We start from the raw sequence: 14,916 nt of genomic DNA on the forward strand, positions 1-14,916 counted from the left end.
TGTTACGACTTGGTAAAAGATGGACTTATTGATAGGTGAGGTTAGTTCTGGGAAAGATACAAATATATTACAATTTACAACTGAAGACTGTGTACTCGCAAATGTGTGTGTTCTCTTATCAGCTCTGGCAGCCCAATGCCTGGTGACTTCCTGTTTCCTACAACACTGACTTCAGACAATGCACATGGGTGTGGCTGGTTTGATCTCCTGGATTCCTAAGGGGATTTCATTAGTATGTTTGAGACAAGCTCTTACTAGGAAGCTCTGCAGCCTAGAGCTCACTATGTAGAACAACAATGGGCCTTGCACTTGCAGCAATTCTCCTGCCTCTCTCTCTCTCTCTCTCTCTCTCTCTCTCTCTCTCTCTCTCTTTTTGGTTTTTTTGATTTGGTTTTTTTGAGACAGGGTTTCTCTGTGTAGCCCTGGCTGTCCTCTCTGTAGACCAGGCTGGCCTCAAACTCAGAAATCCACCTACCTCTGCCTCCCAAGTACTGGGATTACAGGCGTGTGCCACCACCACTACCCCCGGCCTGCCTCTACCTCTCAAGTGCTGAGATTATGATGTATGCCATCACGTGTGACAATTATGAGAAATCTCATAAGCCCAGAGTACTGTAAATGATCTTAGCTTCTATTATGGATTCCTATTGCAAATCATTTCCCATAATGCACAGGCTACAGGATGAGTGGCAAGCTGTACCGGAGCGTCCTGGTCCATCAAGTAAGCACCATGGCCGTGGCTGACAGCCTCTCGGTATTTCTGCCGGGCCTCTTCCTTCTCCTTTATCTGAAAAAGACAATTATCAGGATGATTTTTTGGTTTTGATTTTTTGAGGCAAGGTCTCACTCTATCCTAGACTGGTCTGGAACTCACCATGTACCCGAGACCGGCCTTGAGCTTTCAACAATCCTCCTGCCTCTGCTGAGAGGGCAGGGGCGAAGTGCCATGCCCAACTTTGGGAAAGATTTTTAAAATGCTCATTACAGCAAGAGTGACTTCAGACTTTAATAAAGGAAGTGACACAGTATTTATTCTTTTCTTTTTTTTTTTTTAAGATTTATTTATTTATTTCATGTATGTGGGTAGTACACTGTTGCTGTCTTCAGACACACCAAAAGAGGGCATCAGATGCCCATTACAGATGGTTGTAAGCCACCATGTGATTGCTGGGAATTGAACTCAGGACCTCTGGAAGAGCAGTAAGTGCTCTTAACCGCTGAGCCATCTCTCCAGCCCGACAGCAGTATTTATTAAAGCCTAGAAAAATCCAGGAAACTAAGTCTAGATGAACAAAAATTTACATTAGTGGATCACCAAAGTGTCCTACCAAATAAGAATCTGGACTAGAAAAGGCTGACTAGAGAGAATCCTCCTTATGCTAGGACCAGATGTTGGTCAGCAGTTGAAAACAAAAAGTTTGGAACTTTATGTTAGATACAACAAAAATGGTTTTAATTTATTATTTTTAAAGTAATGATTCTTCTCATTATTATTGTTGTTGTTGAGACAGGATTTTACTATGTAGCCTTGGTAGACCTGGAACTCACTGTGTATAACAGTCTGGCCTTGAATTCACAGAGAGCTGCCTGCCCCTGCCTCCTAAGAGCAAGGATTAAAGTTGTGTCCCATCACATGAGCTTCCTCTTATTCTTTACCAATCCAATTTATTAAACTGTAATTTCTTTTTAAAATATTTACTTCTATTTTACATGAATGAGTAGTTTGCCTGCGTGTATGTCTAGCCAGCCGGAGAGGGAGTTGGATCCCCTGGACTGGAGTTACAGTTGTGAGCTTCCGCATGGGTGCTGGGAACTGAACCAGGGTCCTCTACAAGAGCAACAAATGCTTTCGTCCACTGGACCATTCTCCATCTCGAAAGTCTATTTTAAAATTAGTAAGTCATGGGTTGTAACAGCAACTGCAGGCTAGTCTTTAGGGTAGAGTTGGGGCCTGCACATGCTAAGTGAGGGCTCTATACCTCTCACTTCACAGCTAGCTTCTATTACTTTTTTGGGTGGGGCTTTTTGTTTATTTTTTTGTTTTGTTTTGTTTTTTTTTTCCTGAGAGAACACACTTCAGAGAGGCAGGATTCATTTTGTAAACTTATATTAGAGCTATGAAGCTGGATGCGGTACCTCATGTTTTTAATTCCAACATTCAGAGGCTGGGGCAGGACAGTTGTAAGTTCAAAAGGTCAGCCTGGGCCACAGAACAAACTCTGATCTTCAAAAAATATAAGTATGTGTGTATGTTATATAAATGCAACATATATGCCCACTTCATCAACTATCAACTGTGCCTGTTTTCAACTGTGTTACCCAGGCAGGCTATAACTCTCTATACAGCAAGACTGACTTGCCGTGGCCTTCTGGGTGCTAGTACAGCAGGCCCATCACTGTGCCCTCCTCTGTCTCTTAAACTTTGGACTTGAAATAACTTCTTTTGTGGCCAGTGAGATGGCTCAGCAGGTAAAGGCATGGGCCATCAGCCTACTGGCATCAATTTGATCCCAGGGATCCACATGTGAAGGAGAGAACTGACTCCTGAAGTTGTCCACACAACAGGCCGTGGCTGATGCGCCTGCACACATGCGCACACAAGTAAAACCACAACAAAACTCTGTGAAAAGAAAGACAAAAGGAAATAACCTTCTATGTTTAAATCACCTAAACAAGGACTTTGGACAAAAGTGAAGAAGACTGTAGAGGGACCCATTGACGGAGGCCGACTGTGTGAGGTTTGCCTCTTGAGGAGAGGCTGCAGCAGGCTAGGGAGGGCCTGCAGTGGAGGCTGCTGTGTACTCGGGCAATGTCAGTTTGCTTGGATGAGGATTCCACGCTCCCCCTCCTCTCACCTCTCCCACGATGTGCTTCCCATTGATGAACGCCTCAAAGCCACACACGGCTGCCTTGTCATCCAAAGGGAAGATATATTTGGCCTCAATAGGCACGAGGCTTTGGTTTGTGTATGTCTGAAAAACAATGACCTGAAAGAGGAGGGGAAAATCACATATAATTGACAAAATGACATGGAACATTTAGGAGAACAGCTAACAAAAAGAATTATACATACTCACTTCAGAATCCTAACATTTTTGTTTTGTTTTGTTTTGCTTTTTAGAGACAGGGCCAAGTGAACCTGTATGGAAGTTGACCTTGAACTCTGGATTCTCTTGCCTTCTTTCACTTCCCAAGTGCTGGGATTACAGGTGAGAACCACGGATGACAGTTTAACCCCTTACATTCCAATATGTCCTCCAAATTCACAAGCAGGGCTTCTGGGGTCCATGTTCTCTACGACCAGTTCATGACTGGGTTCATGTCATGGGACCCAGTGCACCAGCTCCGTGCAGTTATATGTGCCTGACTAGAGTAGGAGTCAAAACAGCCTCTCATGCTAAGGATTTGCTGCCTCCCAGGTGTTCCATGGTTGGGAACTTCTGGAATACAGACATTCCTAGCCCCATAATGGGGCCATGTCTCAGTAAATCCATGATAAGCTAAAAATGTAAGTGAGAAATGATTTTAATGAGTAGATTTTAGAATAATATTCAATTGGTCTTCTATATCTGTGGATGCCAATTCTATGATGGAGTCAACCGACTCTAGACAGAATATTTGGGGAAAATAACATGTGTTTGTATTAAATACTTAATTTAAAAAATTTTCCCGCCAGGCAGTGGTGGCGCATGCCTTTAATCCCAGCACTTGGGAGGCAAAGGCACAGCAGATTTCTGAGTTCGAGGCCAGCCTGGTCTACAGAGTGGGCTCCAGGACAGCCAGGGCTATACAGAGAAACCCTGTCTCAGAAAAAAAAAACCAAAATCCAAAAAACAACAACAAAAACAAAACAAACAAAAAAATTTTCCCAGGCTGGAAAGATGGCTCAGCGGTTAAGAGCACAGACTGTTCTTCCAGAGGTTCTGAGTTCAATTCCCAGCACCCACATGGTGGCTCACAACCATCTGGTATGGGATCTGATGCCCTCTTCTGGTGTGTCTGAAGACAGCTACCACGTGCACATATAAATAAAATTTAAAAAAGTAATTTAAAAAAATTTTCCCTGCCATTATTTAGACATGTGACATGTATTTCATTTAGTTGATATGACTGCAACCAAATTCTTATTTTTGCCTTATATTCATTTAATTGTGTATCATAAATCCACAAAAAGTATATACCTGGGCTACAAAGTCTATTATTCTTCCCTTGATGTGCACACTGTCAAGAGGAATGGAATTTGCAGATGCATCCTGAAGGCCAGCTTTGACATTTGTAAGGGGTTTGATGTCTGATAACTGGAAATCTGCAAGTGACAAACACAACGTCAGCTTTAACACAACCATAGCTCTGTCTTCAACATCATCATCATCCTTACTACTTGCTCTATTATTTAGACGTTATATTTTGACAAAGATGGAAAGATAATATTATACTCATAGCATTTGATAAGTTTTTGTTTAAGATAATGTCTCTCTATGCAGCCAGCCTCATCTACTCTCAGATGGAAAGCCGTCTGTCTCTGCAGCACAGAGCTGGGATCAGAGCCGTGTTGCCACCGCATTTAGCTGCTTTAGAATTTGTTTTTTTTTTTTTTTTTTTGTCTTTTTGCTTTTGTTGTAGCAGTTAATGATTGAACCTGGGACTTTATGCACACCAGGCAAACTCTACCAACCAAGCCCCACTCAACTCTACCAACCGAGCCCCACTCAACTCTACCAACCGAGCCCTACTCAACTTTACCAACCGAGCCACACTCAACTCTACCAACCGAGCCACACTCAACTCTCCCAACCAAGCCCTACTCAACTCTACCAACCAAGCCCTACTCAACTCTACCAACCGAGCCACACTCAACTCTACCAACCGAGCCACACTCAACTCTACCAACCGAGCCACACTCAACTCTACCAACCAAGCCCTACTCAACTCTACCAACTGAGCCCCACTCAACTCTACCAACCAAACCCACTCAACTCTACCAACCAAGACCCACTCAACTCTACCAACTGAGCCACACTCAACTCCACCAACTGAACCACACTCAGAGCCACTGTAAATTTTAATACCCAATTATGAAAAGTAAACCCATGAGAAAAACATTCTGAAAATCATTTCTACTTTTTTATTTCGTTAAAAATTAATATTTATTTCATTAAGAATTAATATTCTTAGTGAATAAAGGCACTTACTCTCAAACCTATAACTTGAATTTGATCCCTAGGTTCCATATGGGAAGGAAAGAACTACTTATCATAGGCTGTCTTCTGATCTACACAAGTGTGCACATAAAATAACTTTTAAAAGAGTGATTTATTTATTTATTTATTTACTTATTTATTTATTTGTGTTAGAGATCAAAATAGTACCTGGATCTTATTTCTTTTCAAAGAACCAACTCTTTGTTTCATTGGTTCTTTGTGTTGTTTCCATTTTTAAATTATTTAATTTTTTATTTATATGCATTTTTTGCCTGCATTTATGTCTATGTACCAACTATGTGCCTGAAGCCAAAGAAGCCAGAAGAAGGTGTAGGATCCCCTGAAACTGGAGTTACAGATGGTTGTGAGCTGCTACGTAGATGTTGGGAATGGAATCTAGATCCTCTGGAGGAGTAGCCAATGCTCAAAAGCACTCAGGCGTCTCTCCAGCCCTGACTTACAATTCTCTCCACTGTGATAAGGTCGGAAACAAGGAGTCCTTTCATTTTCCCTATCTTTGTTAAGATAGACAAACTAAGCAGAAGAAAGATTAGAAACACTCAAATTAATAAAGTCAGTGATAAAAAAGCCATTATGACAGCCACCAACAGAATTCAGAGTCACTAGGATATACCTTAAAATACAGGCCACTAAAGTTGAAGAACCCTAAAAGAAATGGATGAATTTCTAGATGTATATAATCTACCAAATTTTTAAGAAAACTATATCTTATGTGTATGGGTATTTTGTCTGTTTGTGTGTCTGTGCCTGTCCATTTGTGTCCCTGGTGGGAAGAGGCCAGAAAGAACCTTGAATCCTCTGGACTAGAGCTACAGGGGGTTCTGAGCTGCCATGTGGAGGTGCTTAGAGGAGAACCTGGGTCCCTTGGAAGAATAGCTGGTGCTCTTAACCACTGAACCATCTCTCCAGCCCCTCATTTTCCAAATTAAAACCAAGATAAGGGGGGCTAGAAAAGGGGAAATCATTTGAATTGTAAATAAAAAATATATCGAATAAAAAAAAAACAAGATAAATAATTTAAGCCGATCTCTAAAAAGAAGTAAAGAATGATAAAGTAATTTTAAAAAAAATCTTATAACTAAAAAAGCTCAGGGATAGTGGTATTCACTGCTGAATTTACCAGACCTTCAAAGAAAAACAAACAGCCATGCCTCTCAAACTATTCTATAAAACTAGGAAAGGGAAAATATTACCAAATTCTTCTCATGAACTGTATTATCTATCCTGATACCAAAACCACCCAACAACAACAAAGAAATTTGTAAACCCATCTCCCTAATGGATATAGTCACAGGAAAATTCTTAGTAAAATACTTGCAGGGATGATTCAACATATGTTCTGGGTTCTAAAAGAAATCAGGCTGAACCGGGCAGTGGTGGAGCACGCCTGTAATCCCAGCACTTGGGAGGCAGAGGCAGGCGGATTTCTGAGTTCAAGGCCATCTTGGTTTACAGGGTGAGTTTCAGGACAGCCAGGACTACACAGAGAAACACTGTCTCGAAAAAACCAAATAAATAAATAAATAAAAAATAAAAAATCAGGCTGAGCAAGCCATGAGGAGCAAGTCAGGAAGCAGCAGCAGCCTCCATGTCAGCTCCCGCCTCCAGCCTCCTGCCCTGTCCGCTCCTGCCCTCACTGCTTTTGATGATGGAGTGTGCATGAAGTGAACCCATAGTTCATCTCCTCCCCAAGTCACTTTGGTTATAGCAGTTCATCACAGCAGTAGGAACTCTAATTAAGACAGTATACGCCTGTTATCTAAGATGTCCGTGAGCCCGAGGAAGTTCAAAGCCGGTGGGATTGCACAGAGAGTGCAAAGGCAGCCTGGGAAACAAGAGAAACTTTGTGTCAAAATTAAAAAAAAAAAAAAAAGTGGGGGCTGGGCTGTAACTCAGTAACAGAGCACTTGCCTAGCCTCTGTGAGGCTTTTTACTCAATCCTCAACAGAAAAAAAAATAAATAAAAATAAAAAAGCACCATGGCTGTGGCTCAGTGGTGGTGGTGTACTCGCAGGTGCGAGAACCCAGAGCAGTCCCTAGCATCACAACAGGAACACACCAACACAAAATTGGTCATCAGTAAAAGTGCTAGCTTTTGGGGGAGGTGCACTGTCATGGGGTCTTGCTATGTAGCCCTGGCAGGCTCATATTTACAGCAAGTGTCCTCCCAAGCACTGGGATTATAAGCATGCGCTGTCAAGGTTGCCCTGGGATACAGTATTACTGTCTTATCAGGTGATATTATATGTCACGGCTGGAGCCAGGCCTGCCAGGAAGCCTGTGTTTTCTGCTATTTGACATTAGTGTGCATTTCCGTTTGTGGGACCCTCTCTCTTTTTTTCTCTCAGTCCTTACAGCAACACTTAAAAACTAGGACATGCCAGGTGGTGGTGGCGCACACCTATAATCCCAGCACTCTGGGAGGCAGAGGCAGGTGAATTTCTGAGTTCAAGGACAGCCTGGTCTACAGAGTGAGTTCCAGGACAGCCAGGGCTCCACTGAGAAACCCTGTCTCGGAAAAAACCAAGTCCAAAAAAAAAAAAAAACCAAAAAAAAAAACCCAAAAAAAAAAAACCCAAAAAAACCAAAACCAAAACAAGGACACATTTTCATGTCTGCCGGAGGGGTCAGCGTCCACGATGACAGCCTGCTGAGCTAGCCACACAAGCTTCCCGACTACAGCCTCGCCTTACATTTATTCCACCCACCTTTATAGTACTGCTGAACTCTGACCTAGTTCCACGGGTGCCATGGCTGGGACATAGTTCATCTCCCAAAGGTTCATGTGTTAGAAGCTTCGTCACCAGGATGGTGATGTTGAAGAGTGGATGGAACCTTCCCATTAATTAATTTATCCACTTTACATCTCGATCACTGACCCCCTCTCCCAGTACCCCCCCCCCAGTCCCGCTCTCCATCCCACTTCCCTCTTTCCTCTGAGAGGGTAGAGGCCTCCCCCTCTGTATATCCTCCCCACCCTGGCACATCAAGTCTCTGCAGGGCTAGGCGTGTCCTCTCCCACTGAGGCCAGACAAGGCAACCCAGTTAGGAGAACATATTCTACAGACAGGTAACAGCTTTAGGGACAGCCCCCACTCCAGCTGTTTAGGGCCCACATGAAGACCAAGCTGCACATCTGCTACATTAGTATAGGGGTGGGGGCACCAGGTCCACCCCGAGTATGCTCTTTGGTAGGTGGTTCAGTCTCTGAGAGCCCCAAGGGTCCAGGTTAGCAGACTATGTTTGTCTTCCCCTCCAGGGTCCTCAATCTCTAAGAATCCCCAAGCTCCAGCCAACGTTTGACTGTGGGTCTCTGCATCTGTTTCAGTCAGTTGCTGGGTGGAGCCTCTCAGAGGACAGTTACAAAGTAGGACTTGTGGGAGTTTGCTTGTACTCTGCTGACTGTCTCATGCTGTGATCTTTCCTTCTTGCCCACAGTTTTGCTGTGATACCATCTACCTTGAGGTCCACGTCAGAGCCAAACTGATGGCAGTGTCAGGCCCCTGAACCTCTGAAATTAGAAGCCAGACAAGCCCTTTTCTCTGTTTTGGTTTGTTTTGAGAGAGTCTGGAACTCAAGATTCCCCCTGCGTTGGTCTCCTAAGTGCTTGGATCACAGGCCAACACTACCACACACACTTTAAAAATGTGATTCTCAGACTAGCAAGATGGCTCAGCCGCTGAAGGTACTTGCCACCAAATTTAAAGACCCGAGTTCAAATCCCTGGGGCCCACAGGTGAAAAGAGAAAATCTCTTGCAAGTTGTTCTCTCACCTGCATACACACATACACACATGCACACATACATGCACGCACGCGCACACATAAACAAGAAAGTATTACCAACAGTTTTTTCTTTATAACATTTCTAGTATTTTGCTATAGGAACAAAAAAATAGAGATTCCCAAAATGAATTGCATTATTAAGCCATCTAATGAACAAGTCACCTTATGGAGCTGGTGACAAAGCACAAGATTTGGAGATCATCTTTCTTAAGCTTTTTAGTTTTTATATGTTCAAGATAAAAGAAATATGAAATAGGAGGTTATACTACTACCAACATGAATGAATGTAAATGCTTTTGAAAAAAATTTCAGTTTTTATCTCATAAAATAGCACTCAAGACTTGTCCTGCTAGTCAGTGGTGCATACCTTTAATCCCAGCACTTGGGAGGCAGAGGCAGGTGGATTTCTGTAAGTTCAAGGCCCAGCCTGGTCTATAGAGTTTCAGGAACAGCTTGGGCTACACAGGTAAAACTTGTCTCAGGAGACCAAAAAAAGAAAAGAAGCTGTCTTACCTTCAGCCTGTGCACCATGGGAAAGCTCAGTTCTCTGCTCCTCTAATTCAGCATTTTCATGAGGATGGAATTCCTTTATTTGATCTCCAGGAACGCAAAATTTAACAATGTATTTCATTTTAACTTGACTGGTTTTATATACAACAAACTCATCGTCCTAGAGAAAGTGGGAATTGACAGGAGATAACAAGGGAAGGAAAGAGCAGCCGCAGGCTCCCGAGAAGCAGACACTCATGTTTGCTAACTTAGCAAGATGGCAGCATGCCTTACATAAAACATATTTAACGAAAGAGGAAGCCAGCTCTGAGACTGGCCTTTGCACACTTGGGCCCATTTGCCCTGTTTTTGACTTTTTTTCTTGTTTGTTTACTGTTTGGTTTTCTTTTTAAGTGCTAGGTGAGGGCTTGACCACTGACCCATAACCCTGGGTCTGTGTGTCTCCCCAAACAAAATACCTGAAAGTCTGTGGGGACAGAGGCTGTTTCCAAAACGCCATGCACACTGTCATAGCCTGGTGGCGCCTCAGTTAAAGAAAAGTCCTTCTTGAAAAAGTCCACACACTTTCCCAGGGCAACATCACAGACGACCAGGAGTCTGGAGCCATCTGTCTCTCCTGCATGTGCGTACTTGATGCTTGTACTGCATAAGAAAGGGAAGAAATACACACAAGTCACAATCAAGTCACACACAAGTCACACACAAGTCACAGTCGCACTTCACTGTACAGATAAGAAACAGCTTGGGCATCTCTACCTCAAAACTGGGAATCAAAATCTGAAACAGACCAAACAGAAAACTTTGAGCATTGATTGGTGTGACGCACAGATGGAAAATTCTACCCCTAACCTTGCGATGGTAGCAGCCCCAGGTAGGCACACTAAACACACCGTGTAAAGTCACCACCAGGCTACATTTATCAGGAATGGATGAAACTTAAATGAATTTCACATTTGGATTTGTGTGTTCCTAAAGATATATCTTTATGTATACACATATAATCCCAAGTCCAATTTTTTTTAATTTATTTTAGTACTTCAGACAAGGATGCTCAGCCTGCATTGGTGAAAGACTATCTAGGGAGAGCATCCCACAATTTAACCACCATTGCAATAACTCTGAAGATACCAGTTAGACCTTCATGGTGAGAAGTTGGGTTGGTGCACACCTAAAACCTAATACTTGGGAAAGTGAGGCAGAAGGATCATGAGTTCAAGGCCAGAATCAGAGGATGAGAAGGAGGGGAGAAGGAGAGAAGAAAAAAGGAGGAGGAATTGTTCATTATGTACTTATTTACTTAAAAAATTCAGTTACAGGCACACACCTATAACTCTAGCTCTTAGAAGGCTGAGGCAGGAGGATTTCTGCAATTTCCAGGCTAGACTAGGATACATAATGAGTTCTAAGTTAGCCTGGGCTAGATAGTGAGACCCTCTCTCAAAAAGAATAAAAACAAACAATTATGTAAAGGTGTGTATAGTGCCCTTCTTCACAGCAGGAAGCACTCAGAGTACTTTGTTCTCTGTCAGCTGCTAAAAATACCTATATTGTGCTGCAAGGAATGGCGGAGTGATGGATTAAAAGGAAAACATTTTTTTGCATAAAAATAGCTCCTGTGTTTTACAATCCTATCTTAAAAAGCAGACCATAAATGTATGAGATTGTGGAAAATCAAAGCTGCAGGCATTTTTTTCTCGAATAGATTATATCCCAATCCCAGTCTTCCCTCCATCCTCCTCTCCTCCCAGTCTCTGCCCCCAACCTTCCTGTGTGCCCAGATCACTTTAAAAAGAGAAAAAAGAGCAGGCCTCCCTGGGGTATCAACAGAACATGGCATAACAAGTTACAAGACCAGGCGCATTCCCTCAATCCAGGGCTGGACGAGGCAACCCAGGAGGAGGAAAAGGGACCCGGGGGCAGGCTAAAGAGTCGGAGTCCCACCCCCACTCTTAGGAGTCTTACAAACACCTCAGCTAAACAACCACAGCATGCATGCAGAGGACCTGGCACAGACCCGTGCAGGCTCCTCCCTGATGCTGCTTCAGTCTCTGTGAGCCCCTGTGAGTCTGCCTAGTTCTGTGGGCCATGTTCTTCTGGGGTTCTTGACCCCTCTGGCTCCCAGAATCCTTCCTCCCCTTAAAGAAAAACCATTTTGCTAGAAGAGAGCTGTACTGAATTTATTGCACTGAAGCTCACGAAGATGATTAAATGCTAAGCAAGTAAATGCTGGCCAAAGGGAAGAGAGACATCCTATCCTCACAGCCTTTCCCAGTCACATGGAGAGCCAGAGACATTCTATCCTCACAGCTTCTCCCAGTCACGTGGAGAGCCAGCACGTCAGATCAAAGATCAGGAATCGGCAGCTTCTCTTTCTTCCTCCTCCTCCTCCTCTTGTTTTTAATTTTAATTTTTTTTCAAAGACAGGGTCTCATTGTACTTAGATTGGTCTTGAACTCAACTCCAGGGCTGGGGCTGACCATGAACTCTGAATACTCTCTCCGCCTCCCTATGGTGAGGATTATAGGGGTATGCTACCATGCCTGAGGGCCCACCCACTTTTACTCCACTCTAAGACAGGGTCTCACAGCTCTCAGACTGGGTTTATGTGGTGCTGGAGACAGACATGAGGCCTCATATATTAGCCAAGTGCCCTACCAACTGAGGTACAGTCCTATCCTGTTGTTTTTTTTTTAAATCTTTAAAAATACTTATTTATTTTTTCCTTGTATGAATGTTTTGTCTGCATGTACGTCTGTGAACTATATGTACACCTAGTGATCACAAAGACCAGAAGGGGGCGTTGGATCCCATAACTGGTGTTACATACAGGTAGTTGTGGGACAGTTGCCATTTAGGACCTGGGAATCAGGTCCTATGGGAGAACAGCCTGTTGCCTTAACCACGGAGTCATCTCTCCAGTCCCACTATTGTTTGAGACAGGGTCTTGCTATGCCTGGGCTGGCCTGGAAATCTATGTAGCTGAGATTTGTCTCAAATTCATAGCACTCTGCTTGCCTCCGCTGGCAAGGGCTGAGGTTACAATGGTGAGGCACCACACCTGGCTTACTTTGATTCAAGAAGAAACAGAACAGAATTCACCCATCTCAGCATAAACCTCTCCCCTTTCCTGGTACTTCCCTGTAACTTGCAACCACACTCCATCCTTCCTGTTTGCTCTTAGCATCTTCAGTCCTAGCTTCTGTCTCACACTCTTGACAGAAAGTGCAAGGACTATCTCCTCTCTCGGGCCTACGGACCACTCCTCAGATGACTGTAACTTGGTCTACTGAGAATTCTTCTTTTGTTGAACAGAGAAAAGGCATATAAAATTTGTTGTGTGCCTAGGACAGGGAGCATTAGCTCTCTCTTCAGCCTTCCTCACTGATGCTGCCAAAAGCCACCGAGGACTTCAGTTTTGGTAAAATCAAAGCAGTGCCTAGAGCATGGCTACATGCTCTGGAAGTCCTGCCTCTGCTCCACCATCTTGTACTCTAACTTCCTGGAACCACAAGCCCCAAACGAACAAACTCCTCCTTCTACCAACTGCCCTGGCTGAGGTGCGTTATTGCAGCATCAGGAAAGCAACCAACAGCACTGTCTTGGAGAAAGAACGGAACAGGCCTGCTCCCCGTGTGACCCATGTTAGTCGCAAGTTCTGAGGCTAGCGCCCTCTGGTGGCCTTAAGGCTCCCATCTGTGGGTGGGGTCTGAGAGTAGAGGAGGTGAGGGGCACTGGAAAACAATTATAGAGGCTGAGGCACTTAGGTAGACTATCATGTCGTCTGCAAATAATGATAGTTTGACTTCCTCCTTTCCAATTTGTATCCCTTTGACCTCCTTATGTTGTCGAATTGCCCGAGCTAGTACCTCAAGTACAATATTGAAAAGATAAGGAGAAAGGGGCAGCCTTGTCTGGTCCCTGATTTCAGTGGGATTGCTTCAAGTTTCTCTCCATTTAGTTTGATGCTGGCTACCGGTTTGCTGTATATTGCTTTTACTATGTTTAGGTATGGGCCTTGAATTCCTGTTCTCTCCAAGACTTTAAGCATGAAAGGATGCTGAATTTTGTCAAATGCTTTTTCAGCATCCAATGAAATGACCATGTGGTTTTTTTCTTTGAGTTTGTTTATGTAGTGGATTGTATTGATGGATTTCCGTATATTGAACCAACCCTGCATTCCCGGGATAAAGCCTACTTGATCATGGTGGATGATCGTTTTGATGTGTTCTTGGATTCGGTTGGCAAGAATTTTATTGAGTATTTTTGCATCGATGTTCATAAGGGAAATTGGTCTGAAGTTCTCTTTCTTTGTTGGATCTTTGTGTGGCTTTGGTATCAGCGTAATTGTGGCTTCGTAGAAGGAATTGGGTAGTGTTCCTTCTGTTTCTATTTTGTGGAATAGTTTGAAGAGTATTGGTGTTAACTCTTCTTTGAAGGTCTGGTAGAATTCTGCACTGAAACCATCTGGTCCTGTGCTTTTTTTGGTTGGAAGACTTTCTATGACTCCTTCTATTTCTTTAGGCTTTATGGGACTGTTTAGATGGTCTAGTTGGTCCTGATTTAATTTTGGTATTTGGTATCTGTCAAGGAAATTGTCCATTTCCTCCAGATTCTCCAGTTGTGTTGAGTACAGGCTCTTGTAGTAGGATCTGATGATTTTTTGGATTTCCTCAGTTTCCGTTGTTATATCTCCCTTTTCATTTCTAAGTTTGTTAATTTGGATACTTTCTCTGTGCCCTTTGGTCAGTCTGGCTAAGGGTTTATCTATCTTGTTGATTTTCTCAAAGAACCAGCTCCTGGTTTTGTTGATTTTTTTGTATGGTTCTCTTTGTTTCTACTTGATTGATTTCGGCCCTGAGTTTGATGATTTCCTGCCTTCTCCTCCTCCTGGGTGAAATAGCTTCTTTTTGTTCTAGGGCTTTCAGGTGTGTCATTAAGCTGGTAATGTATGCTCTCTCCATTTTCTTTTTGGAGGCACTCAGGTCTATGAGTTTTCCTCTTAGCACTGCTTTCATTGTGTCCCATAGATTTGGGTATGTTGTGTTTTCATTTTCATTGTGTTCTAAAAAGTCTTTAATTTCTTTCTTTATTTCTTCCTTGACCAAGGTATCATTGAGTAGAGTATTGTTCAATTTCCACGTGTATGTGGGTTTTCTATTGTTTCTGTTGCTATTGAAGACCACTTTTACTCCATAGTGATCAGATAGGAGGCATGGGATTAGTTCGATCTTCTTATATTTGTTGAGGTCTGTCTTGTGACCAATTATATGGTCGATTTGGAGAAGGTACCATGAGGTGCTGAATAAAAGGTATATTCTTTTGTTTTAGGATAGAATGAGGCTGAGGCAGAGCGGCAAGACGGCCCAGTGAGTGAAGGTGCCTGCTACCAAAGAAGGAAA

General features: G+C 43.2%; 1 protein-coding gene across 4 annotated transcripts in view; it reads right to left on the bottom strand.

Moving 5' to 3' along the window:
- Positions 1-14,916, bottom strand: part of Parp4 (poly(ADP-ribose) polymerase family member 4) — a 97,896-nt gene that overhangs the window by 51,659 nt on the left and 31,321 nt on the right. For all 4 annotated transcript variants that reach the window (XR_007979281.1, XM_052191354.1, XM_052191353.1 and 1 more), the window contains exons 13-17: positions 9,976-10,159; positions 9,521-9,677; positions 4,182-4,306; positions 2,856-2,987; positions 701-787 (exon numbers count right to left, since the gene is read on the bottom strand). Coding sequence is in view for 3 of the 4 variants with exons in the window: in XM_052191354.1 (XP_052047314.1) it covers positions 701-787; positions 2,856-2,987; positions 4,182-4,306; positions 9,521-9,677; positions 9,976-10,159 (685 nt within the window). In the remaining variant the exon portion in view is untranslated. The remainder of the gene's footprint in view (positions 1-700; positions 788-2,855; positions 2,988-4,181; positions 4,307-9,520; positions 9,678-9,975; positions 10,160-14,916) is intronic.

Source organism: Apodemus sylvaticus, chromosome 8 (genome assembly GCF_947179515.1).
Source record: "Apodemus sylvaticus chromosome 8, mApoSyl1.1, whole genome shotgun sequence".
NCBI classification, from domain to species: Eukaryota; Metazoa; Chordata; class Mammalia; order Rodentia; family Muridae; genus Apodemus; species Apodemus sylvaticus.